This window comes from Poecile atricapillus, chromosome 3 (assembly GCF_030490865.1).
Source record: "Poecile atricapillus isolate bPoeAtr1 chromosome 3, bPoeAtr1.hap1, whole genome shotgun sequence".
Taxonomy (NCBI): Eukaryota; Metazoa; Chordata; class Aves; order Passeriformes; family Paridae; genus Poecile; species Poecile atricapillus.
The window spans coordinates 91,107,739-91,135,445 of NC_081251.1; the positions used below are offsets into that span (position 1 = coordinate 91,107,739).

Consider the following 27,707-nt stretch of genomic DNA (forward strand, 5'->3'; position numbering starts at 1 on the left):
GTTAAAACCAAAAAAGTACAAGGACCAAAGCCCTTGTGCACCAGTCTGTCATAGATGAAATAAATAGGAATAATTAGGTAAAACACTTCAAACACAAATCCAAGATACGGTGTTAAAGGAATACAAACTTACTTGAATCAAGTTGTAGAAGTCCTATGATGTTATCTAACTTAGAAAATTTGTTTGTTTGGTAACATTGCAAAGAGCAATCACTACCAAAGTTGTTTAGCCCTGTAACAGATAAGTTGAGGTTCAAAGTAGAGTAAGTTTTTTAACATGTTATAAAACAAAAAATTGCCCTTTTGTCACCAGCACTGTACTTGCTGCTTTATGCTGTCATTAGTCCTCTGCTGCTTTTACCTCAGTAAAAGTTCTGTAAGTGAACTAAGTTTTTCACTGTCCTTCCTAACTACATGATGGTATAGCAGTTTCATAAAAAGATTGCAGAGAATCAATCACTTGCTCTACTATACTTAAAACAGTGGTTAGAGTGTATTGAACATGTGGAACTGCACTCTGTATGAACAGATGCTTGCTGTACTCTCTTCAAGCAGAAGCTCCTAGTAGGTTCTAAAGAAGATACTCAGTACAAGCATGAAGAGTTTTGAAAGGTTATTCTATGCAATCATCTTACCTGCATGAGAATTTGATCATTTGACTGTTAAAGGGATCATCAGCAAAATATTTAGCACAACTGAAAATGAGAAGGCTTAGATTGTGCTCTAGCCATGAGGGGTAGAAATAAGAGCTTTTAAATTGAAGTTGGTTGTTTTTTGTTTGGGTTTTTTTTTAATTTTAGAGTTAGTAAGCATTCAAACATGAGTTCTTGTTTTGGGCCAAATTCAGCCTTGTATTAGCATAGTTTTTGAGAGAACAAATTCTCCTTTCAGGCTATTGTTACTTTTAATTAGAAAAGGGCTATGAAACGTGGCAGAGTATTGTTATTACCACAGTTGGTTAGTGTTTCTAATTAACAAAAAAATGGGCAAATAAAATTGTTTGTGTTTAATAGTAGAATAGAGATTACAGCTGAAAGAAGTTTGATCATCTATCAGGTTTCCATGATGGAGCAAATAAAAGGACCTTTACTCCTGTCCTTGTCCTCAGATGAGATCCACTGCCAGGGCTAGCTTTCCTTCAGTCTCGTGACATGCACAATCCTTTGCTGTATACCTTTTAGAAAAAAGAGATACATAAAATCACGATTAAATGCAATCTAAGTATTAGCTCTTTTTGTTGGTGTTTCCTGTATAATAAATCTATTTTAAAGTTGTACAAAGTTAACAATTTCTATGCTTTCATTAAGCTGTCATTTCATGCAGGTTTTGCAGTAGCCTCCCACATTCAAAAAGGAGCTCAGCCACTTGCCAGATGTGTGGGAAGCTTTTTCTCACAAGAAGGGGACGCAGGCTATCCATTTCTGCACAAAGCTTTTTATTTATTTTTTTTTTCTTTATGAACAACTGTTTTTGTAGCTCCTATGGTTGCAAAGATGATGTTTCCAAATTTGAAGCAGTAAAACCTGAGACAGCTCCCATACTGCAGGTGTTTGTGTTCTCCCTCCCAGGCAACAGAATGAATTTAACTGGACATGATGGCTTCCTTGATGTTTACAAGGTGCTAGGAACTGTTGTACTGCTTCTAGGACCCCAGGGACAGCAGTGAAACTGTCAGGGGTTGCTTCAGTTTCATCCCAATGCTTCTCAAGCAAACGTCTGAGCAGCAGTCGATGGTTAAGCATGAGTGAAGACAGGTGGAAAGATAAACAAGTAACCACTGAGATTTTTTGGGTTCTATTTTTTTCCTCAGAATTGGATGGGGATGTTGCTTCTGTAAAGGCTACGTATGAGAAAACTAAAGCGAAGAATATAGAGCTGCACGAGATCTCTTTGAAATCTTTAGCAACTTTTCTGAAGAAAGTAGGAGAGCCTGTCCCTTTCACTGAACCCCCTGTGAGTATTCCCTAATTAAGAAATAGATCTGCAGATTTATGTATGTTCAGTATTAATAAAACAAACTGCATGAATAATTACATAGGGACTGGGTCTCTGCAGAGACTCCTCAAAGGACTTCTCAAAGGAAAATGTACGCATTACAAACATGTGTAATGTATGAAATCCTGGGTGTTGCGGGAGCTGTGGTAATCTTGCATTGGATTTGACTTGAGGAAATAAAATCTCTTGGGGTTTACGATATTTAAACTATCTCCATCTTATCAGGCACTCATCTACAGGTGTACCTTTATCAAATCTCCTTGGGGCATTTATCTAAGCAATTGGACTGGAAAAGGCTTGTAGAATGTGTGCTTCAGTAAGAGTTATTGGCTTCTAGGTTTCATTAATTAGTGTTTTGTGTCTAATATAAGTTGCTGCACTAGTAGAATGGAATTTTAGAACTGTAGGAGTTATTTTTCTATTGCAACTTTTCTTCGAGATGCCCTGCCAAGATACCTATGCAGCTGAGCAAATATATGTTACTTAAGGGTGACAAGCAGCATGATATTAAATCTGTGAAGACTGCAAATAGTTTTGCATCATTCCCTTGACTAATAGTCTATTAGTACCATTTTTGCTAAGCATATTTTGAAGACATATTTTCCATTCTCTATTTTTTTGCTGTTTTCTCACCACTTTTTATATTCTAAAAAAAAATTCTGTAATTCTGTGAAGACTGGATATATACTGTTTCTCTATATTGTTTCATGATAAATGTGATTTTCTTTTCTAATTTGTAAAGAATTGGAGAAAATTTTGGTGCAAAATATTTGGTTTAGCCTTTCAACTGCTATGATGGATTTTTTTCTGCAGCTTTATGTAGTTTATAACCTGAATTTTTATTTGAACTGTTAATTTAAAACCTAGAATGTCTGTTTCTTATATGTAGCTAGCGAAAAAAAATAAGAGTGTTTTTTCCAAGTCACTGCGATGATTCATTTTCTGATTTCCCTGTTCAATTTTTCTCTAATGCAGCTTGGTCTTTAGAAGCGTTTCAAATTTTTTTGACACAATTGCAGATTGAAGTTAAAAAGTATTTTCATTTTAAAAATGAAATTGATTATATTATTGCATTTAGTAATAGAAGCTTCATTATGCATTTTTGGCACGGTTTTCCTTTTCTTTTTATTCACTCTCTCTAGTATTTCTCCTAATTATACAGACTTCAATACAGATCTAGTTTTGCATGACAGAGAATAATAGATTTTGTCAGGACGGAAGACTTTGTTCAGAATTGGTAACTTTTCAGTTGAAACAAGGTTGAACTTGTTTATTCCACTCTGTTTATAGGAGACATTCAAGTTCTATGTGGAAAAATGGAGGAATAGAAGATCAGAAGCATCATGAACAGACGATTTTATGAATCAGTTGTTTATGAAATTGTTTAAATACTATATTCAATAAAATCTTTAAAAAGCATATTATGTGTATTTTTTAATTTAAATCTGTGATTAACATCATTTGCTGTAACTGCAGTTGATAGAAACATGTATTAATAGAAATGCTGTTAAAATTGCTAATGAAATATCAAGGTGCAGCCCTCTGAGATATTTCTGTTTTGATGTATGATCTGCTATAAACACAACTCGGTTTTTTGCTCCTGTTGATTTGCCTGATATATGTATATCAAGAAAGTTGCAAGAGGGGTACAGAACTGTAGCTGAAGGAGATTGTCTTATCTTTGTTCTTTGCCTAATTAGTCTGTTTTGGGGCGAAAATGTAAGCGTGAAGAACATCATCTTCAGGATTCAGCTGTATCTACACAGAAAATAAACATTTTTTAAGTTTTCTCTTAGTTGTACTTTCTTGTATTAAGCATCTTGGTAGGGTGTTGGATATTATACGTAAAGACAAAATACTTTTACCTTTTGCACTAGCTTTGTGTGTTGTAGTCGTACAGCATTTTCATTCTCACAAGTGTTAGTCCAGATAATTTTACAGATGCAAGAACTCCATATGCAGAAAAACGTGCCCTTTAAACAAAGCAGTGCCTATTCTTTGCAGGGGTAGCAATTTTTACTTGCTGGGAAAGTAAAGTTGGTGGACATGCTTTATTTGAAGGATTGTGGGAGTACAGCTACTCTGAGACAATATTTTAGAGTCCAGAGTTGTGTGATCATGCAAATAAGACATGTCTAAGTTACAAAGATTAAATATTAGGTAGAAAATACATCCATTATCTCTGTGCATAATGATGGAAACTCAGAAATGTGCACATTGGTATTGTAAATGGAACGTGTTGCCTGCTGAGTACTTCAAACCAGTTTTAACAAAATGAAAGATTGTTTCTGTGCATTTCAGCTTTGTTTATTAATCTTGACATTTGCAGCCATATCTGAACTGTATCTTTCTTAGGTTTTCCCACACAGGCAAAACTGTGGTAATTAGAAATTCATGTGTACGCAAAAGGTTTTGGCAAAATTTAGAAGACTTGTGTGGTCAAAGAAAGAAATTAGGACCTAATTTTTTTTTAAGGTAAACTTCCAATTTAATTAATTATTATATTAAAAAATACACAGAAAAATCCCGTGCTTTAAAAATGAGGCTTCACTGATCAGGAGTGGGGAGTGGTAAGTTTTGTTTTCCCGGCAGGCTGGATGAATGCAAGCAGTGTCTGCTTCCTCAGTGGTATGGTTTTGCAGTGACCTTCATCACTCCACAAGCATAGACTTGACAACATATGGCAGCTACGTGGCTCGAACCGTCTCGCACCCTTTGTTCCTGGCTTGTCAAGATAAGGCATTAACATCTGAAATTTCATTCATAGCCTAATGGTTTTGTGCCCTATCTGAAAGCAAGCCTAGGCAGGACTCAGTTTATTTCATTTCACAAATGGAGATGGTTCTTTTTTCTAAAGCTGCAGCTACATTACACGTGTTTCAGTGTAATAGCAGCATAATTGAAGACTGTGTCAACTAGTTGGCAACCCTTTCTCTAGTGCCACAGCTCTTGTTTTTAGAGGTCATCTTGTGAATCTCTCCGATTCACAGCAGTAGCTGTGTTCCTGTAAGTGGTGTCACAGCTGAGCATAACTCGAGGAAATGGGCAAAGATGCAGCTGGAGCTGAGCTAGCACATGGATTAGGGAAGAGAATATTACTTGAAGCAAACACCAGGTCATCACAGAGGAAGTTAACAGCAGATCTGTGGACATTGACTCCCTTTTTGACAAGGAGGTGAAGTCTTATGAGGCTGTGGATCAGGTACTGCACATATCAGTAGTTGTGTTGATACCAAGGGGTCATGTTTGCTGGCTGCTGCCCTCTGAGGCAGGAGAGCAGCACACGAGGCCACAGCCAGATGCAGGGCTGTGTTGCTGGTGTCCACAGTGGGGTCTGACCATGCAGGATTGGTGCTAGTTAACATCTGTCCATTTTTCTTCTGGCTGGTTTGCCTCTGCCAGAACCATGCCTGTAATTGTTGCAGTTACAGAGATAATAAGTACATTTGATAGCCTGTAACTGAAGAGTGTAAGTGAAATTGTTTTCAGCTCCAATATTGCCCTTTGAGTGACCTCATGGGAAGTTGTGGGCTGAGCAAGCCAGCTGCGGAGCAGATTAAATACCAGTGACGTTCTGCAGGAACATGAGACCAACCACAACCAGGGTTTCATGGCAGCAGTGACAGGGAAATGAGCAAAAGGACATGCTGACCATTTGGCATCCCACTGAAATAGCCTGGACTCAATGGAGCCCAGCCCATCTCTGTGGCAGAGATAGGAAGAAGATTATTCCAAGGATGGGCTGCTGTTGTGTGATAATACTTTTGATTTCCTGTCCCAGTAAATGTTTCATGTGCAGTTAAGGGATGATTACACAGAGAAGTGCAGTCTCTCCTGTCTTTAAAATGTGGGCCAATGAGGGATTTGTGCCATGCTGGGACACAATCATCTCAGTCTGAAACAAGGTTATACTGGGAAGGTTTTGCAGAATCGGCATTTGTGCCGACTCTTCAAGAACACGCTTGAAATGATATTTCTTGTGCATTGTTGTGCTGAGACTCAGCCATTTCAAGCATGAAGAAAAGTGCAGTTTAGAAGGTTGGCATTTCTTCACCAAATAAGTAGGCGTTTTCATTATTCTTTCATCTTCAAAGAGAGAAACCTGTAAGATGACAAAATGCAGAATGGCAGCCTTGCAAACTTGTCATGGTGATTTACTGGTCCTGAGAGCAAATGCACTCTGGCACACTGACCACAGCATGCACCCCTTTAAAGCAGGATAGAATTTTTTGCCACCGGCTAGTGGATAACTGGGATTGTGCAAGATCCAGACCAGGTGCAGTGTCTGTGAGATGGAAGCACGCCTTTCCAGAGGCCTCCGTGGGAAGCAGAGAGCCTGCTGACATGCCGTGACCTGACATGTTACTGTAGAAAGCAAATTGTGGGAGTGTGTATGTGTTTGCATAATCATGTGTCTTGATTGGGGTTGAGAGGACTGGGAAAAGCTTGCTGCGTGAATTGAGATGACTTAATCTCACTCTGTGCCCTGCATCACGTTATGGGCTTGCCTCTTCCCCCACTCCCCTTGGGGAAGGGGCAGGAGGAGGAGGCTTTTGAGATCAACATGGGAAAAGTTTCCTCGTTAACTACGAATGCAGTCATTTTGCAGCATGATATTTACATGCTATGGTTTTGTCCTTATCTACTAAAACAGTTTGTTCAACTCATTGTCTCCTGAGACCCTTTCTTACGGCAAGAATTGCAGCTTGGTAGGTTAGTAGCTGTCTTCACACTTTTTTAATATGTACCCACTGTTGAAAATGGAGTAGCTGAAGGAATTGTGACACTGGCATTGAGAGTCAGAGGGTTTTTAGAGACCGAATGCCTGAGTCAGCAGGATTCCAGCTGCAGTTTACATAACAAGGGAGGATCATAATTGTGAAGGGAGTATCACAAGTGCACATATTGACAGAGGAATAGGCTGGTAGTGTGTTCACCAGGGTACTACTGTATTTAGTGCTTTTCTTGAACGTGTGATGCTTCTGGACTCCCCAGGAACACAGCAGAGGAGAAAGTGACAGAAGTGATGGATGTGACCAGGAGGTTTTGCTGTTCAGTGTGAGAAATCTGTCAGCATCTAGAAGGGATGTCCAGATTCCTGCACTAGTTTATTTTTACTGTAAAGATGAAAAAAGTAAGCATGTAAGAAAAAGTTTAGACTGTCATTGAATTTAGCCCTCTTTTTTTAGCAAATACTTCTCTGCATTTCTTAAAATGATACTCATAATTTCTGTGTAAAGTAACCGCCAAAAAGTGTTTCCTTTCCAGAATGGCTGCAGCCTCTGGTGGTTTGCCAGTGCTTCTGTGAATCAATAATCAGAGGAAACCCAATATCCTTCTAAGTTCGTGGCTTCAACTGAGATTGTAATTCAATCTGAGGGCATCTTTCAAAGTGTGCAGATCCTCAGCTACAAGAGCAAAGTGCTGGGTTTGCCATTAGATATGGAAATAAGAGTAGATATGGAAGTTTGAGGTTTAAGTTTTCTCTACTGTTTCCTGTAATTAAGAAAATGATATAATAGAAACTGTCTTAGGCAGTGCCTGCTATAGACGAGGGTTCCACATTGATCTACTTTTAAATAAAACTATTAATGCAAGGTTTCTCTCTGGTACTCTTAAACCTTTATATTGCAATTGGCTAATGCTTCACAATTTCTCATGTGATTACTCTTGAACACTGGTAAAGCACTGGTATCTGTGGAATTGCTATTGTCTGCAGTGATTGCTACAAACCACTTTGTAGCTCTCTTTCTCACAGTTACTTCTCTCAGCTATAAGTGCCAATGAAACCCAGGGCTTAGAAAGCAGCACACCCCAGTGTCTGGCAGTGATGAGCCTTGACAGTCAGCAGCAAATTTAATTCTTGGCGTGGCAAATAGTTGGCATATGCTGTTCTTCACTTAGCCCATGAGACCAGGGCAGATCTGAAAAGTGAGTTTTGGGAAGGATTGTAGGTAGTTGGAGATGAGTCTTGAGCGAAGGAGTGGAGGGCGAACTTCCCCAGTGGAAAGCAGTTTGGGTTGGAGGGAAAGCAGGGGAGTGTGGACGGGACAGGGTTGTTCTGGCTAACTTCCTTCAAGGCTGTCAAAGAAGGCTCTGAAAAGCTGTTTTGTTTGGTGCTGGACTTTTATTTATGGGAGATGGGCTGGGAGGGGTGATTGTCAAAATACAGGATCAGTGCAGAGGAACTCTGAAGGGACGGAAAGTGGGAAGGATGGCTGTTGTAGGTCTCAGTAGGCAAAACCAGCAGCTTCAACATGATACCTTAGGCCTAGCATTTGGGAGTGATTGGGATTGGGAGTGAATGACCATGCGGAAAAGGAGCAGCCTGCAGCTTGTTGGCTGCTGTGGTTGATGACACACCACCATGGACCTTTGCCTTTTGCATGGTTCCCACTAATTCCTCTTCAACTGCTTCTCCTTGAGGTATGCTGGAGAAGGCAGCTGTGGCAGCAGCAAGGACTGCTAGGGGTGTGTTAGCTGCTGAGCCTAGCTCAGTGAAGGAAGAGGCCACAAAGCGTCACGCTGGCCCTCCTGTCTTTCCCCCGCGGAAGCTAGGACGGCACAGGCCCTGTAATCACAGCTGAGAGCATGAAGGGAGAGGAGCCATCATCACAAGCCAGAAATACCAAAGGAAGTTTGTTCCAGTAGCAGCCTCTTCAATCTTTCACTCCTCAAATTCAAAAGCAGCTGGAAGAGTAAGTGTGGTGTTAGTGTAATTCAGGGTAGTTCTGTACAGGAGTCTGGATACAGCATCGTGTGTAGCATTGAGGCCATCACCATTTCTTTGCGTTTTCTGATACTGAAATTGCAGCCTCAGGTGTTGTAACTGAAGCAGCTGTGTCTGAAATAATCTGAAAAACTTTCTGCCTACGACAAAAATAAGTCATGCAATTGCCCTTGTTCCTTGCGGAGTTCCCTGGGATTTCCTTCCCATCAGCTTAGTAGCTAGAACGGTCTGTGTGGCGTTAGTTAACTGTAATGCTTGATAATTTCTAGCAATTGTCCAGTTCTATGGGCCTCAGAACCCTTTTTAAGTAAAATTACACTGTAAAAATTAGAAATACAATAGAAAGCGTACGCTCACTGGAAAATCCATTAGGAACAATATATCTGTAGACTTTGTTTAAACAAGGCTTTTGCATTTCTTCATGATATTATTGACACAGCCTGCATTTCAAACATTAATGTTCAGCAAGAGAGAGCACTGGTAATATGCTGCTCCTGGTCAACAGTTCAGCATTCCAGGAAGAAAGAAAAAGAAAAAGAAATCCTGATCAAGTGTGTGATAGCTAAAAATAAATATGTATATAATGTGAAATTAATTATTTTGACTCCTCTAGTCTTCTCTCTCTCTCTCTCTCTCTCTCTCTATATATATATATATGTATTTAATGACAACCATGTTTTCATCCCCTGTAGTACAGATTGTGCTCCAGTTGTGTTTGTGCCAAGGGATACAGTTTCTGCTTTTGAGTGTCTTTCTCACTGTCATCAATAACATTACAAATTTGTCTAAATTCAGCAAGTAAAAACAAGGTTGAAAACTATGTTTTACACCACTAGCTGCAGGGGGCATAAAATTACGGTAATTTGTGGCTTTACTATTGTCAGTCATGTTCAAGAGTTTTTTCCAGTGGAAATTTGTCACGCGCCTGTCACTGAACATACTATGGAGCTGCAAGGCGTTTTTCTAATACAGAGGCGCTGAGTAATTCCCTGTGAAGAACATAAAGCTAAAAATACTCATTCACCTCTTTTGTCTTGCTTTTAGAAGGAACCAACCTGGAGCAAGTGTGTTGAAAATGTTTGGCAGTGCTGAGCTCTGCTGTAACCAGTCAAGCATGCCTTTCTTGGTAATAATAATACTTGGCCAAAACGCTTTTTTACAGGGTTATTTGTAGGAGTTGTGAGGGGAATTGGGGAAGCAGGTACAGTTTGTGGTGTGAGTGGTCAGAAGTGCTGTGTGCAGAATCACCTTTGGGCTGGTGGGACCATGCCAGCTTTTGGACTGTGCCCATGCTCCTATTGCTAAGAACTACAAGCCAAAATGATTGATTAAATGATTCTATCAAGGGGATGCTAAAAGAGCGAAGTTGGTGGTGGTATTCTGCCTTGCTCAGCTGAGATCAGAGTCTCTTGGGCTGATGGCCAGCACAGGTTTGTCCTGCAACCTTCCCACCTGGAAATCCAGCAACTGCTTTGTGTAAGGTAAGGTACCTGGTGGCAGCTAGTAAGGGCACTACACATCCTGTTCTTCAAGGTTTTCATTTTGTGTAACACATTTTTCTGCTGCCTTGTTTGGAGCTCCCATTTTTTGGCTTTATGCCTTTTCACAGTCAGATGAAGCACTGCCACAAGGCAATTGGCTGTTTTTTACTGAGTCATAGAAGGTTCGGGTATTTGTTGAAAAGCAATTATTAAGGTAACACTCATTTTTTTAGGGCAATCTTCACAGCATTGAATTGTGACAAGGATGATGTTTACTTGTGTCAGGGAGGAGCTGCTGGAGGCCAGACAGTCATAGCAGTGCTGCTACATTGTTTGGTTTTCTTCCTCCTGATTTTCTCAGGGAGTGAAATGTGAAGGTTTTCTATTTTAAGAAAGTTTCTGTTGTTTTCTAAACACTTCCCCCATCCCCTAGTAAGTGAAAATGAGCAAAGGTACTGTCTTGAAGACTGATCATGTTACCTGTGACCTGTGATATAGTTGTATGTTATTGCAAGGCACTGGGAGTTCATTGAAAATTACATGTTGTGTGTATTTTGGTGTTGATTACTTGTGAATGTTCATGGATTTCCAATTCCTCTGCATTTGCTTGGAAATTCAGGCTAATTTTCTTGTGTAAAAAAATATGAATTATTTTTGAGGCAAGTGGCATTGTTTGTTTACTCACCATGTAGTTCTGGCCAGTACTTTAACACTTACGCCTCTAAACCCACTTGTTCAACAACAAAAACTACTGTGGGGCAGAAATAGTGATGAGATGCAGTAGGAAACATAGCAATCTGATCAGATGCTTAAAGAGCGCCAACTCATACAAATGTGTTGTTGATGGGAGATGCTGGTTCTGAAGCCATGGTGTGAATGTTGAGGGTTTGAGGTTGTAGGGGTTTTAGCATTGGAAGCATTATAGGTATCTAATTGTGACCATGAAATCAAAATAATGCCCACAAAATTTGCAATTCAAAACAACCTTTAAGTTTGATTTAATGACAAAATAAATGTCAACAAACAGTCTTATAATTAATCATATAAAGTGGCAACAGCACTTCTATAAATTATGGATTTGAACTGCTTTTTAAATAGTCTCTACCAAAAAAAAAAGCAATCATAGGCATTAGTTATGTGTGTATATACATATGTATGTAATCCATTCATGCAGATACTTCTACATATTAATATCAGCACACATATGTATGTGCTTTCTAAAGCTCAGCAGTTCTGAAAAGGGTTAAGCAGTTTTAAAATTACCTCAACCCACTGCTTAAACATTGTTGCCTTAATTAATAGCTGCTAACACATGAAGGGCTTGTCTTGGCTCTCAGAGTATATAAAAAAAAAGCAGCATGTCACAGAGCTCTGTGTACACTGTTTCTTGTCTACTGCCATTAAAATTAATCACTGTGGCTATAACCTGAAAGGTTTGTTATTTCTGCTAAAAGTGGACACACCAACACCTGCAATTTCTTACACAAAGAATCTCCACACATAATGTATTGTCTGTGATTTTTTTTTAAAGGAATTCAATGGGGTTTTTTATTAAAAGGAATGGCTATTGATACTTGTTATTCAGCATTTCTGAAGAGATTTTTGGAATGAACAAATATGAAATGAAACTTTCGGCAACTACTTATTAATTTAGGCTAGCCACAGTGAAAGCTAGTTCTTCCCCAAGGAGAAGTTAAAAATATTTTGGAGGCCTAACACTACCTGTGAGCCAGTATGCAGGGCAGTGTTTCTATAATCCATTTTCCAGTGCTAAAAGACTTTGTCCTTTTGCTGTAGTGGAGAGACTGAATAAACTTGGAGTGGAAATTGGGCAAGAACTTCCCACCTCTTGCTGTATTAAGTACTAAACTAATAAAGGGAGTTTTTTAACCTGTTTCTTAACAGATCAGTGTCCATGTAACCAACAATGACTCTTGTGGTTCTAAATTTGTTGAATTTTCCTTACAAATGGCATTGTTGCTTGTATTTGATAATCCCATTCCCAAACTGGACTGCAGCCCAATCTGCACACTGCAGCAACTGATGCAGTTGGATTGTGCACAGTTCAAACAGTAGTTGGACAAAACAATCTGGAAACCCTGTGACCAGTTAAATGTGGTGCCAGTTCAAAACCAGTTTTGCACTGACTTGGTTGCCTGCAGGAGCAGGGACTGGGACTTACAGCTGAGGAAATCCCTTCTAAAGCTGTCCAGGGAGAATACAGGGACAGCAAAGACAGCCGCTGGTGAATCCTTGGGATGGGGGCACTGTCGGACTGGTGGGCAGTGCTTTGCTGAGTGACACACCTGCATTACCACATTGCTAAAGTCCCTAACATTGTACTGACCCTGTGAAGTGGGCAGTACAGTGAGTTTTGGGCAGTGTTTTCCTTGTGTTGTTTAGTCTCAGTGTTGAGACTGTTGTGGACTGTAGCAGCTCTGGTTATACTGATACAGGAAATGCAGGCAGGAGGGCACAGTGAGCTGCTGCTGCTCATACAGGGATATAGTCTAAGGAAAAGAAACTGCTACTCTCAAACTTGGAAAGCAAAGCTGTGCTGAAATTCAGTTATGACTTCTAGCCTTGGTTTGAGCTCATGGGAAGGCTTCTATTGCCTCACCCACCGTGTGCTTTTTACAGCGTTGGCTCTGCTGTGGAAGCATACGCAGAGGCCAAGGCATACGGCTTGACCTTCACTGGCTGAGAGGGGCATCATTCCCCCAACTTGCATTATTTGCAAGTGCCAGCAGTGCGAGTGGGGCAGGTTGTGTGTCATCCACCCACTCTTCCCTGAGCTCTTCTCAGTACACAGCCCCACGGATGCTATTGTTAGGCATGAACGCTAATTGCTGGTATTTCAAGGCTCCTACCTTCTTATTGCTAAAGCCTGTAACAATAATCACAGCCTATATTCCCCATCTCTCGGCATCAAGGAAACAAGATATGATCATAGGCAGTGTGCTAATGTAATTGTAGTATATAGAATATGAGCTTTTTCTATGTAAACAGAGGCCTGGCCACATCCTATGATAGCTCTTCCCGCACTCCGCACGCGGGCTGTTCCTCGGCTCACCGCTCAAGTCCCCATTATGGATACATCCACCCTTGTCATAACACCACCTCTGAAACACTCACACCGTTTGGTCCTGCTGCATAATGGTAAGAGGGTGGAATATTAAATGGAAAAAGGCTGTTTAAATAGTGTCAGCAGCCTGACTAATTTCACAAAAGGAAGGAAATTCAAAGTTAAGGCTATGGTATATTCTTATCTAGACGCCTGAAGATTTCTGTGCATGACAATATGCCCCTAAAATTCAGAGCTGTCCCTTATGTCTTTAATTTCTCCCATTGTGTCGCTCCTTTTTTTTATTAAACATCAAAGTGAATTCACAACAGAGAGTCAGCCTAGAATTTAATCCTCTAAATACCTTGAAAAAAGAGGTTTAGACTAGAAGTACCAATATATACCCTTAAAACTTCAGTGTAATATAAAAGAGATTCTAATCACAACAGATCATTACAAAGAAGAGTAAACCACTTTAAAAAAAATTAAGTGTCTTAAATATAATAAAAAGGAATAATTAAGAATCAAACAGGAAGCTGCTATGCTGACAATTTAATGATGCTGAATTGGACTGAAAGAAATGGCTTTGCCACTAAAAGGCAGTGAAAATCTGATAATTTCAAAATGGCACTAAGATCAGATCAAGTGGGTTTTTTTGAAATCAAATGCAGCAGAATGAGAAAGAAAGGTAGAATTCACCTTAGAAGAACCTTGTGGTGTTTTGGATTCCTACTGCTGCCTGGGGCTGGAGATCTTATTTTATCAGACCTGCTTAACATCTATAGACCAGGGTCCTATTGGGAATTTATTAGCTGATGGAAAGTAATGTGGCAGTCCTAATTGCCAAATAGAATAGTAAAACATAGTTGTTATTTCATTCCTATTTCTTAACAAAATAAAACAACCAAAACAAATCAAACCTCACAATTTACATAACACTATCTGGGACATTACAGCTATTACACTAGGAGTTTTCAATTGTGTACAACATGCAAATGAAAGTCAAGTAGACAATCTGCTTTGGGTTTCTGTATGTAAGAATATCTAAACGTTTAAAAGCAAACAAGCTAATCTTGCAAAACGCTCACAGCAACTGTACACCTAATTTGCACATGCACTCACCATGACTCTGTGAATTATGGCCATTTATTTACTGATACTCATTTTCTGAGCATAACTAGATGCACTGTGACAAGCATTAATAGGTTACATCGTTAGATTTTTAATTGCTCAGGGCAGGTTGGTGTTTTCTACCTGAGAACCTTAGGAAGCTTGACAAATTAGGAGACTTGGAAAATTGCTATTATGTCTATTGCAATGGAGAAATACGTCATTAATAACAATCAGTTGGTATGCGTTTATATTGTAAAAATAAATCCAAGAAGGTGAGATAATTTTATTTGTTACAAAATTTCATCTCTACAGTGAGCAAACACCTGTTTTGGGCATCATCAGTATATTACTGGAACACAAAGGAAAATCTTTAAAACACAGAAATAAAGCTTTAAAACACATAAGCAATTGGAACACAGAGCAGTTAAAAATTGTGTTTTGCATCCTTGCAAGTTCTCCTGAAACACTTGTGAAATCTTCCGTGTTGCTTTCCTCTGCGCTGTTCTTAATATGTTAAATGTCATACATGCCACAGAAAGTGTTTTGATCCTGTTCTGTTGTAGCCCTCTGAATTAAGTGATCATCCTATGCTCAAACATTACAGACTAAAACATCAGCTATTATTATAGAGCGCGATGGGTCCTTTTATATCGGTGGCCCATGGCTCAGACTATTTCCAGATGTGGAGAACTCCCGAGAGCCTTGTCACTCGTTCAACCCGTACGCGAAGCAAACAAAAAGCCCAAAGCCCACCCCCGACCCCCAATCGCAGGCTGCAGCCGCGGCCCGTGGCAGGCTCCCGGCCGCGTCCCGACTCCTGGGGTTCTACTGCCATCCTGTGGCAGCCGGGCTGCCGGCGCCCGCCGCTCCCCGCCTCGGGGCCGCCTGCTGGGGCTCCCACTCCGGGAGCCTTCTAACCCTGCCTTCCTGCAAGGGAGCCCGGCACCTGCTGCCTCTGCTGCTCTTACCAGTCTTGGGTTGATTTCTGCTTGATAAAGCGTAAAGATAAATAGTATAAAAGCAGGAAGCTGCAAATGATGCCAGTGAGGACAAGGTAGCTCACATAGAGAGGGTGGGAGTCCAGGTCCAGAGCCTGAGTGACCTGTAAGGACCAATAACACAAAATTAGGAAAAGAGAAAATTTTCATGCTGGATCTGTGAAGTGTGTTTTATGTGTAAGTTCCCTGGCCCCTGCTACCTTCCCCTATTTTCCAGCACGGGTGTAGCTTCCAGGGTGGTTTGACTAGAAGGTTGCAGCTACACTATTCCTGTTTCAGAAGAACACAGTTCAGCTTCTAAACAATTCCAGCAAAGTGCATAGTTGGGAGCTGGTGTAGGAAAGAGTTGTCCTTTATTATTTTTGTTTTTCTCTGCAACTAAAAGAAAGGCCTAGAAGGAGTAACTGCTGTAGGGCCACCTTTAGGAACAAATTTTCAACCAAGTGTAACACAACTTCATGTGTTGATTTGGGCAATTCCCAAATTCGAGGCCTACACCATCTATTTAAATATGACAGGCATATAAATAGCATTTCAATTTCTTATCAAATGTGTGCAACAATTTTTATTGCTGACTTACAAGTTTCCCTGGTATTTGATAAGTAATGTTTCGATCAGTCATTTCATATGTAGTGTCAGTGAACTGAATTTGCATCATTCCTTGAAAATTCCATCTGAGAAAAGAAATTTTTGAAACCCAAAAAGGAACTGCAAAAGAAAATGACAGAAATTGATACACACACACAAACTTGAGACCTCGAATACTACCGTTCTGCTGCCAAATACAGCAGGTTTGTCTCACTTCTTGACAGCCAGAGGCTGTAAACATGTGACAGTGTTATTATTGGACAAAATGGCAGACATCCTTTACATGGTTACATGGAGATGGGAAATCAGGAGTTACCTAATATCCATATCTATCAAACTCCCCATCTTCCTGGAGCTCCATCTTCGTCTTTTGAATACAATTCTTTTTACTGAAGAATTTAGCAACCACATAAGAAGCTAGCCTTTCACTAGTGCTTTTTTGACCAATTTCTTGTTGCCTCATTTTCAGATGGTGAAACTGATGTAAAATGGATGACCTGACTGCACTGTCACCATCCAAGAAGATAATAACAAAAGTAAGAATAAAGCTGAGTTTTCCTGCACAAGACACACGGTCACTGATGAAAGCAATTGGTGTTTCAGTTTCAGAAAGAGGGTGGGAGCTTTGTCTTACCTGTCCAGAGGCTGTTCAGACTTATCACAAAACCACCACTCAGGTAGAATGATGTGAAGAGGACATTGCCAAGGAAGGCCGAGAGCTGTAACGTCGGTAGCAGAGCTGCCACCCAAAGTGCCATGGCACGGGCACTGTAAACAGCCAACCACAATAACAGGAAGTTCAGCAGGAAATGTTCTGGATCAGGAACAAGGTTTGCCAGCCAGTAGATGGGAATCCCATAAATTATAACAAAAATGCAGTGTTCTGGGAGCTCCCCCAAAATCTGTTTGGGAAGATGAAAATGAAAATAAAAAAAAAGAGAAAAAGGTGAATGATAATTACAAAAATCTATGAGACATGCCTTAATTTCCTTACGGACTGTTTATAAAAGCTATAGGAAATACTCCCTTAGAAGCTAATAATCTGCCTGTTAGGGCTTGTCAGTGACATGCAAAACCTATCCACAACAGAAAAAAATGCTTGCTATTTTTTTCTCTGGTTGTGACAATGCCTAAAACTAATTGTTACAGATTGTTTTGTTAAGAGCTTTGGGAGCTTCAAAAGAACACTTTTGCTTTGAACTGGTGTGCTTGGTAACAGTAATACTGTTACTGAATCATGGCAACTGAATGTTTTGTCCCAGTTTGGTTGAAACTAGTATGAGATTAAATTTGAGACAAACTTGGCTGTTGGTCCCTTCACCATCTTGTCCCAAAGGCAGTCCAGTTAGCAACTTGATTAATTGCAAAGCAAAAGCATAACTGGGATTTTCTCAAATACCTAAGAGTATATAGAGAATATTAGTTCTTCCAAAGAGGGTTGCTACTATTCTCTAATACTAAGGTTGTAACAAATTACATCGATTTCTCTGTGAATAATGTGCAATCTTTGTGACACAATGCAAAGAATATTTTTCTCTGGCAACCACTAATAAGCATTTAAAATCTCGTGCAGAAATGGAAACCTAAATTACAGATGCCATGGCAGGCAGAACTCATCTAACAACACAAAGGAGGGATTATTCAAAACCTTTGTGAAAAAGAGAATGTAGTTTTTTAAAAGTTCTAAATTTAATTCTAGAAACTCTGGCTTTTTGTGCATGTAATGCATTTTTTAGCTCGGACCAATACAGGCCCAAACAACTACTTGAAATACCACAGCATTTTGTGCTTTAGCTTTTGATACAAAGGTTTTGTTTTACAGATCAAGATATGTAAGCAAACTTTCAGAGATGCTGCAGTGAATTAAATATGCAGGTATGTAAAATTGTCTAAATGTGGAAATTTGAGTCCGAGATTTCTCACATTTTGGCCAAAGAACCCTTTGGCTTTTCTGGTGTGGGATCTCAGCCATGAATTTTGGCAAAGTTCTAAACTAGTGTGAGGCTTAACCTATTAATACTAAGGAAGTGAGACTGATAGCCATAGCTGGCAGACACAAAAGAATAAAGTCTGATATGAATGTGATTATTTATACAGCAAGGCCTTGGTTTGCTTGTGTTTTTTAGTGTTCAAGACAGCTGTTTGTATTTTCTGGCAGCAAAACCAATTACCTTAGCAAAGAAGTATGGACCAACAGAGTACATTCCACTTTCCAAATCATGATAAAGCATTGCTCTTTCTGAATGACCTGCAGGGTAGGAACAAACACACTGGGTTGTGATAATAAGTTTATTTTTTTCATAGATTTAAGAATTTTTTGAATTTTGATTCCTTATAGTATTTACAAGAGGACTGACACTTACACTTGGCAATAACATCCAAAATTATTGTGAATGGGATTAGGGCACCTATCATGTACAGCAGGGCTGTTGTGTCACGAATAGAGAGTCCGGTTTTTTCATGGCCATAGTACAAAAATCCAATTAGTAGTGACATAAGAAGGGCTTCAAATCCATGGATTAATAATGTTGAAAGATCTCTGAAGTCATTGGAGACCTGACGACTAGGAAAACAGCAATATTCACCATAAGATATAATGCTTACTAATGCCAGTTATATTCAGACACATTACCCCAAACAGTGTTAAAATCAGTTCTTAGAACTTGCTGGCTTTGGCTAGGACAGAAGTTGGGTTCCCTGTTTCTGTAAAGGATTTTACCTAGTCAAACCTATGAAGCACCTGTAGCCACCAAGTGTTTCAGGTCTAAAATGCTGAAAAGGCTGAAGGAAGACAATTGGTGTGAGATGTTCTGTACCGCTTTCTGATGATTTTAAATACAAATGGGCATGATACATAACTGTTTATGCTGAAGATAGGATTACCTTAATAATATAGTGAACTGCTTTAAGGCTCCTGGTAATTGATCACTTGAATTGTGAGGCATGTTCATAACCTCTTCGGAATTCCTGCCCAAAGGAAAAAGAGAAAAAAAAAATTAAATTAGCACAAGGTGTAGCTATTATTCCAGATCTTCCATATGACACTCTTTTCTTTACCTCTGCTTGATGACTGTGGTCTCAGCACCGTCTCCTTCAGTAACTTTCCATAAGAAATCATCAAAATGTTTGACCTTTTCAATGAACAAATTGGCAAGAGCGTTTGCTCTTCTTCGGCTTTCCATCTCTTTTTCTGGAGTCTGTTTATCAATACTGGTCAAGTCAACTGCAAGACATTACTTGATGTTAGTCCATGTGCCATAGAAGAAATAACTTTATAATGTGTTTAGAATCAGGTATTTCACTGAGAGCAAACAGTCCAACCTGTGTACATGCATTAACTTACAACAGTTAAAATTATCAGTTATTTTAGGTAATTAGAGATGAACAGATTGTTAATGTATATATTTCTTACCTAGTAACTCAATGAATCCCTGAGAGATTACATAATTTCTTATTATAGTATTATAAACTACTATTTCAGATTTTTATAAATTTCATAGCACCTTGAGAGCAGTGCTGAGAAAAAATAGTTTGAATTTCCTTCCTGGCATGTAGGCATTTACAGTCTTTTATGTGACTTTGAATTAAATCACATTTTTTCTTCATCTGCAAAATTATAGTTACTGTCTTAGTTGTATCTTACCGAGGTGCCATAAACTTTACCTGATACTGAGAAAGTCCAAATGAAATATTATCTAAGGACAACATAGTCATACCAATAATAGTTGACTTAGCTTTTTTTTTTTCTTAATCTAAACTTACAGTAGTATTTTCCCATGCTGACCTTTGGTGTAGATTGACAATATCTGATGTTTTACAGATGTTTTCTGAGAGAAGTATCACTGTACATTTCCTAACTCCTTGCACTAGACTGATCATGTGTGTTCAGCCACTCTTAGGAGGAGCCCATAAGAAATCCTTTGCCTTCCCTTCTGCCCTGGTCACCTGTTTCTCTGTCAGACTCACAGCCAGCATTTGTATGTTTCCATCAGGTGGGATGCTCTGCCATCCGGTCCTATTTCCACCTTCCTGCTGCCCATATTTCCTTTCTTTTCTTGACTTGGTGCATACCATTCAATAATCTTCCACCTGCCTCTGCCCTCCCCATCTCCATGTCACAGGGACATGTCATGTTGTTTCTGTAACCACAGGATGTAGCTACAGATTGCCCCAGGACTGCCTCATTCTCCATTCCCATAAAGGGGTGCTGCAAGCCTCCCCAAGGCTGTGCTTGGCTGAGGCCTTCATCTGAACCCTGATGGTGGCAAAGGTCTTTTTGTGGGGCTTGACACCAAGGTTAATTTCTGTTTATCTCTGCGCAGCTAGCACTGCCTGCCACACAGGCACAGCAGAAGAGATTACTCCAGAGCATTATGGCTCTCTGAGGTCTATATCAGGTTTTCTGGCCAACTTGAGTGCAAAGACCTGGGAATCGAACCAGCCTCTGTTAAGAGATTCCTGCCCTTAGATTAACACGTTGCAAAAACCAGAAGATGAATGGATTTGAAACCACGTAAACTTTCTTTGAGGAGTAAAAAGATTGCTGATTTGGATTAGGATTTTCTCCCTTCCAATGTGCTCTGCAGGGCAGCACTCCTTTTTCCCATTACCTGTTCCAGGTTTGTATCAGATTAGGAGTTAGCTTCTGGGAAACAAACTTCTACATTTTCTTAATTGAGAAATCAGAGAACTGTCTACAGATAGCAGTTGATGAGTTTATCTGTGCCTTTCCCAGAGAAGAAGTTTCAACCAGCTAAGACATGGGAATAAGTATGCTAAATATGTCGACAAGTTACTGCATCTGGCACAGTTAGAAGGAGCATTTTTAAAATTAGTTTTGTCTGTACCCCTTGTCTTTGCTACATTTCCTGTACCGACAGATAAGGATCCTATTAAAAACTGAACTTGCTGCAATGTTGTTTTGAGTTAGTTACATGGAATTTCTAAGACAGTTATGATCAATAAAAATCAACATTACCTAGCCACTTAGGAAAGCAAATGATTGCCAGTAACCCTTTTTTTATGACAGTCCTTGATACTGACCATAGAAATCCGCAGGATTGCTGTACCTTGGGCAGGGATAGCCTAGTTCTGTGAAATACTGGACCATGTCTTCAGCTGTTCCACAGTAGGCAGTGAGTCCAGAAGTCATCAGAAGAACCAAATCAAACAATTGGAAGATATCTGACCGGGGCTGATGAAGTGAAAGAAGAACCAATCTGTTTCCTCTGGCCAGTCTGGATAATGTTATCACAAGGTTATGTGCAGTAAAACTGTCCAGTCCAGATGTGGGTTCATCAAGTATGAGTATTCCTGCCAAAGACATTAAGTTTAGCTGTGGAAAGCACCATGTTTGGTTTGGAAAATATGTTCTAAGTGAAATGGTGCTAATGCATGAAATTTCACTCATTTTTAAATATAAATAAAATAGAATTATTTTTTTTTTTAACTTCAGTACATCTATTCCTAAGCATCACTTCTTACAAAAGTGCTGCTTTTCCCATAACTACAGAAGTATAACTTTATACAAGCAAAAAGATTTCAAATCTGTTTCCTAGAGAAAAACCTGATGAGGAATCTTGTTCAACAAGAGGCTCAGTCAAGGTTAGTAGTGCTTTTGATATATGTAAGATCAGAGAAGGGATTCAATCCAGCAAAATCAGCTGTGGAGTTAGCCTCATGTTTTGCTTCTACGGAAGACAATGGAAGTTTCTAGTTCACCTGCAACATGACACCATGTCAGTGAGTGAGTTGCACAAGACTGCAATGATGGACTATAGAGCAAAGAAAATGACCTTTCCTGTTAATACTGCACATGTAAATGGGGACTGTCAGAGGAAAGGAAAACAATTTCCATGTTAAAATACACCAAAGTAACTTGTGGCATGTGATCTGATAAAACCCAAACCTTATCACTATAAGTGATATGTGATATGGACTAACCAGAGCACTGCTGTGAGAGTAACTTCAGGCAACTTTGAGTAACCTTTGTGGTGGTGGTTTTAGAGAGTGGTGGGTGAAGGCTCCTGAGGGCTCTGCCGTGGTCTGTCTCCACTTTTCCACTGGCAAAGGTGACCGAAGCAGAAGTGTGTCAGCTCCTGAAACACTCTGTTTACAGAATTATTCCTTTAATAATTACAGTATTATCGGTGATCAGCACTGATTGCAGTTTAAGCAAATGGAGCAGCAGCAGTCACTAACTGTGCTGTGGAGAGGCAGCCTCTGGCAGAGGGTGGTGCAAAGCCTGTTAAGTGTTATGAGCTCCTCCAGCTGCCCTAGGGGCAGCTGAGTGTGTGGCTCTTCCCTGAAAGCTTCCATCTTCATGCGGTGCCCCGTTACGCCCAGGTGGTGTGTGGTGGGCCCCATGTGAGTTGTGCTCACCCGGGTTCCAGAGCAGCTGCACGCCGATGCTCACCCTGCGCCTCTCTCCCCCGGAGACGCCCCGCAGATACTCATTCCCCACCCTGGTGTTGGCGCATTGCCGCAGGCGGAGCTCTGCGATCACATCTTCCACCTGCCGGGATCCAAGGGTGACAGATGTCAGGAAAGAGTTAGTTTGCACGTTCGTGCATAGATAAAACTGAAAATATGATTAATAGAGTTAAAATTCATCTGGATATTTCAGTGCTAGAGACACTTGAAAACAAATCTTGATTTTAGAGGTAACATTGAAAAAGACTCAGTGATCAAAAATTTAGCTCGTCTTTCAGCCTCTCTAATGCTTTCTCTAGATTGTCATTTTTTATAAGCCTTGGAACAATTGCTGCTTTCTATCTTGAAAGATGAAAAAGGTTTATAATTCATAATCTACATAAAAAAATGCCAGATTAGCTGTTCTGACTCCAAACATACAGGATCTCTTGGATAATTCCTGTCAGACACATTCTTGACAACTTTATTTTTCCCCAACAGTTTAATTACCCTTTTTTTCCTTTGTGAGTCTGAAAAAAACTTTGGAAGGCGCAGTTTGGCAACGAACAATAGTGTTTCTCTGACAGTCAGGTGCGGGAGCAGTCGGTCATCCTGCCTCACGTGTGCTATGCATTTCCTGACAAGCTGGGGAGTGCTGTGTTTGTTGTTGATCAGGACTTGACCAGACTTGATTTTGCCTCCATGATCACGGCAGGTTATCACATCAAGCAAGGATGTCTTTCCACCAGCTAGAAAAATAAAAATTGAAAATTATTTTCCAAGGGATGGTTTTGAAAAGTGATGTTGTCACAGACAGAGATGTTAAGGAAAAAAAATTCTTCCCCAACCCCTCCTGAAGTTTTCACAGAAATGGGATGATCTTCAAAGAAAATATTGACTATAAGCTCCCATTGAGGAAATCTCTCCCCTCTGGAATGGAGTATGTGGTTTGAACCCTTATCATTTCTCAGCAGAATTGGGTATCCGAGCTTTGAGGACAGCTTCATGAACACAAGAAGTGTCTCTTATCTCTTTGGTAAATTCTCTTTCACTTTTGAAACAGAGGTGAAAGATGGTCCTGCCCTGGCTGCAAGGCTGCCACCCATATGCTCAGCAAGAGCTCTCTTTGTGGAGGGATTTGTGAAGTCAGGAAGAGGAGCTGGATCAGCTGAATGACTAAGGCATTGAATGATTATACTGACAATAAGAACATTAATCATGATTGAAATACAAATTATTATGACTTAAATAAGACAAAAAGTCATTTAAATAATTAGGAAAAGTTGGCTCATACCCAGAGGTAAGAAAAGTAAAACAATGAAAACAAAACCTGATTTGGAGTTAAACAGCAAATGAATTTTTCCTTTTTGTTGTATGATGCTGTATGTAAACACACAGAACTCTCTTATGATTAGATGTCATTTATTTCTAGTCTCCCTGTTGAAAGATTAACTCCACGCTTGCTTCTTAATACATACATCTCAAAAAAGAAACCCATCCATCTGTAAACCATGTATTGCTCTGTTTAAGAGTGACATATTGATTGCCATTGACAATGTGAAACCCACCAGCAGTTTAATCCATTTTACTAAGGCATTTGATTAAATAGATGATAAACAGCTTTTGAAAATAGTTTGACTAGTTTGTTGAAAGGGGTTTGTGCTCAGTGTATGTTGCCTTACAAAGGTGCTATATCTATAACTCAGTATGTTATTTCATCACAAAGCTTTTCCTTTTATTATCAGGAGAATCTCTAAGGTAAGCTTCACTTACATTAAGAATATGTGCTAAGGAAAAATTTCCATGGCAATAGGGAAGAAAACTCTAATTTTTTAGGAATAAAGTTAAAACTTCTTTGGCAAATATGCCTTGCCTGTGAGAGAACATATCTTCACTGAATCACTGAGCTAACCTGTGTAAGACTCTAGTGGAGACACAGCATGGGGGTTTTTGCCTCCCAAGTATGGCACTTTTTACTTCAGTTTAAAGGTCCTGTATCTACTTGTTGTCCCCCTTGACCAGTCCCACCTGAAAATGGAAGGAAAAAACCAAACCACAGTGTAATAAGGCAGTAACACCCGACAGAAGAGGAACTGTCTTTTCTTCTCTGTAAGTTTCCATGAATTAAAACAAATGCATTATTTTATCCTGTTAGAATTTTCAGTCCAAATGGAATTCCTGCTCATGGTTATGTAAGTTGGCACTGATCTTTCTTATGGGGTCTGGCCTCATTTGTTTGCTATCTGAGTATGGTCTGCAATTGAACTGTGTTGAATCTGAGCCATGAAACTGATTCATGTCTAGCAAATCTGGGCTGCAAAGCCACACTTGCAACAATACCTCACTATACGTCAGGAAACAGAATGCAAATGTGTGCCGGGCATGACAAAAACCGGTTTAAAAATAAATGTTAATTCCCCCCCCCGCCCAATCTTTCTTGGTTTCCTTGTTCATCATGTCACTTAAATAATGTATTTTACAGACACATCCAATAGTTTTTTCTCAACTAGATTTTGACATTATGAAGATTGCAGAGTGTTGTTCTTGATTATGTCCATTTTATCTGAGAGCTGGTCATACAACGAAATGTGTTTGCTCTTACCAGTGCTTCCTATAATTGCAAGCATCTGACCACTTTGCACTTTTAGATTCAGATTTTGGATTACTGGCATGTGGGAATTGGGATCCGATTTCCATGTCCAGGGCATTTTCATCTGAGCAAGGTTCTCATACCAGGGAATCTGGGATGCTGTGTTAACCTAACAAAGAAGGAAATAAATCCTTTCAATTCAAGCAACAAACTATTTAACAACAAATACCTTCAAAGTTATAATGTTACAAGCAAAGCATATATTAAAATATTACTGTTCATCTTCAGAAATTCATAGAAGGAAGCTCTTTTGCAGCCACCTATGCTTTCATGCCTTGCTTCTTGTTCTCTTAATCACTAAAATGCTCTCTGTGCTTTGTTATTAAAAAGCACAGAGAGCTTTTTAAATGTAAATTATAAATGTTTCAAACTTTAAATATAATTAGAAATTCCACAAAACTGAAAATTGTGAAATCTTATTTAGATGCTATGGTGAGAAGGAGATGAAATATTTCACTGCTTCATTGAAATCCTCCTTGTTAGTCATCTCTTTATCCCCTTCCACATACTCGTTCTTGCTAGCAAGGGCTCCTTTCATCCCTAGCTGAACAGAAAGTCCCTCTGCTCCAGCCCTCAGATTAATAATTTTGCTTAAGACTGAAACAAAGCAGGGCCTAGAAACAGATCTCTCTGTGTTATCCCTTAACTTTACTGGATGTATTTACAATACAGAGGTTAGTCTGCTGTCAATATTGCAGCCAAGAGTGTGACTGCTCACAAACTGACTGTGCAATAATCGTGTGAACTTCTTCTACTTTATATGGCTTTTAAAATGGCCTGGGTATAGAAACAGGCATTGCTGGATACGCTTCCTGCTGAAGGGAGGTGTATAAATGACAATTTTTACATGTTGGTAATTGAGGTTTTTTTTACCTGGTAGTTGAGTTCTTTGACCTCCAGAACATTTGATTTTCCACTGTATGTGAAATAAAGACTGTTATCTTCTTCAGAGTGAAAAATAGTATCCTGGGTCTTGGTCTGGAAAAGTTATTAGGTGGATTACATTAGTTAATTGCAATAACTAAACTGCTGCTCAAGTCTGAGTTCAGAAAGGATGAAGCACAAAGGGAAATGTATTTATGGGATGTAACAATATAAATGATGGGCTACTGCAGTGCAAAAGTCAAGGAAATCAAGGAAGGGTTGAAATGAGTTATCAGTTATCTGTTAGTCAGGGTGAAACGTACTTTGTTCTACTGACATGTGAGGGCCAAACATGTTGTGCTGCACTTTTCCAGTTGCTTTCAGATTAAAAGGGAAAACTTTCAAAATGGAGATAAATGTCATGTCACTATAAAGAGATTAGACTTTTTTTTGAGGAAGAAGGATGTACTACTTCAGCAGTATTAGTCTACTGAATCAAAATGGTGCATATTGTAATAGATGCATTTTGGCAGCTAAAAATGAACGTTTATGGAAAGTATGTCCATTATTGAATTCCACATGGACTTGTACACTTGGAGGCTTTATGAACAAATTGGTAAGCAGCCACTGGTGCAGTCTCTTTCTTCTCTTTTGTTTTTTTAAATTCTCCATTTATCATCTGGAACTTAATGTTCTGATATATCAGGTAAAATAACAAGAGTCTACTTGGCCCTTTTGCATTGGAAAAGCTGCAGTTGGGAAGTCCTAGGCAAGGCAACTTTCTGGCTTTGGGCTTAGCTCTGTGTGCATGCCTGCAGTTTTCCTTCCAGACAGCCGTATCTCTTCCACAGCTCTGTGCTTTTCCTACTTGTCAGACGTATAGCCTAGCGAAGGCAAACGTAACTGTTCCCTGTGTACCAGACCTTATCCATGCCTGTGATATCTTTGGCAGAGGATGACCATGATCTTTGTGTCAACCTTCTGCCCTCACAGCAAACAAGGCTGATTATTTTTTTTCAGTCTAGATAGACTGCAGAAAGCAGTCTTTTCACAGCACAAAGCAACATAACACCAACCAGCCTGAAAAGCCACAGGAAAGCCCTCCAAACTACCCCTGCTGCCAAAGCACTCTGCTCCCTTCATTATGCTGAACCTAATTTTTAAGAACAGGTGCTCCTCAGCAAATGCGGGGATCCAGTCTGAAGGCATTTCCTAGGAAAGCCAGTCCAGGATACGCTCAGGGGCTTTCTCCTCCATCCACACATTTGGAGACCCTCTCTCAGCTCCACGAGGGTGGCACCTGAGCGCCAGCCTCATGCTCAGTGTGCCCCGGTGCGGATGGGGGCGCTCTCTGCTCCCCGCTTCAGAGCGGGACGAGCTCAGGGCTCACTGACTGTGCCAGCCCGCTGGGCAGGATGGTTGCCTGCCTCCCCCAGCTCCTGGCCAGCGCGGTAGCTGCGGGATAGCGGAGCCCCTCGGGCCCCTCCCCACTCCACGCGGCTCTCACTCACAGCCAAGCCCTCGCACATCACCTGGCTGCAGCTGGCATCGTCCAGACAGACATTTTCAGTAGTTTCCTTCATAGTGGTGGTGGTGGTGGAACGTCTCGCTCCCTGCAGTGGTTTGACTATTGTCTCTTTGAAAGCTGTGGAAATCCTTCTCTTGGTTTGGAGCGCAGTCCTTTCCAGGCACCCTCACCGCAGCACCATTTCTCCTGGAGCTCTGTCTCTGGTCTCTGGTCTCTGCCGCTGGCATGACCCCGTGGACAGGGAAATACTCCCCACCTCTAGGACACTAATAGCTCAGGCTAAAGG

General features: G+C 40.1%; 2 protein-coding genes across 6 annotated transcripts in view; one reads left to right on the forward strand and one right to left on the reverse strand.

The window, feature by feature from the left end:
* Positions 1–3,784, forward strand: part of LRPPRC (leucine rich pentatricopeptide repeat containing) — an 86,734-nt gene extending 82,950 nt beyond the window's left edge. For both annotated transcript variants that reach the window (XM_058834304.1, XM_058834305.1), the window contains exons 37-38: positions 1,810–1,952; positions 3,285–3,784. In XM_058834304.1, coding sequence (XP_058690287.1) covers positions 1,810–1,952; positions 3,285–3,341 — 200 coding nt within the window. In that variant the 3' untranslated portion in view covers positions 3,342–3,784. The remainder of the gene's footprint in view (positions 1–1,809; positions 1,953–3,284) is intronic.
* Positions 36–27,641, reverse strand: ABCG8 (ATP binding cassette subfamily G member 8). Of its 4 annotated transcripts, XM_058834307.1 has the most exons (14): positions 27,426–27,641; positions 25,903–26,007; positions 24,982–25,138; positions 22,890–23,128; positions 22,350–22,482; positions 21,012–21,281; positions 19,026–19,191; positions 18,852–18,935; positions 18,332–18,531; positions 18,140–18,216; positions 16,603–16,870; positions 15,961–16,088; positions 15,351–15,484; positions 36–1,173 (listed from the first exon to the last, which is right to left on the reverse strand). In XM_058834307.1, exons 1-14 carry the CDS (start codon positions 27,474–27,476, stop codon positions 1,104–1,106), a joined length of 2,082 nt encoding a protein of 693 aa, XP_058690290.1. In that variant the 5' UTR covers positions 27,477–27,641; the 3' UTR covers positions 36–1,103. The 4 variants fall into 4 exon arrangements, 3 of the variants coding, with proteins under 3 accessions (XP_058690290.1, XP_058690289.1, XP_058690291.1); XM_058834308.1 differs by lacking the exon at positions 36–1,173 and having other exon boundaries at positions 15,208–15,484; positions 27,426–27,638; XR_009277135.1 differs by lacking the exon at positions 36–1,173 and having other exon boundaries at positions 15,353–15,484; positions 15,961–16,054.
* Positions 27,642–27,707: the final 66 nt, after the last annotated feature.

Excerpts from the sequence above, each read along its gene's own strand:
- ABCG8 (XM_058834306.1), bottom strand. The coding sequence starts at position 27,476 with ATGAAGGAAACTACTGAAAATGTCTGTCTGGACGATGCCAGCTGCAGC. Across the intron at positions 22,483-22,889 it reads ACTCACAAAGGAAAAAAAGG|GTGGAAGATGTGATCGCAGA; the intron begins GTAATTAAACTG and ends GGATCCCGGCAG. Across the intron at positions 18,217-18,331 it reads TTTGGATGTTATTGCCAAGT|GTCATTCAGAAAGAGCAATG; the intron begins GTAAGTGTCAGT and ends CCTACCCTGCAG.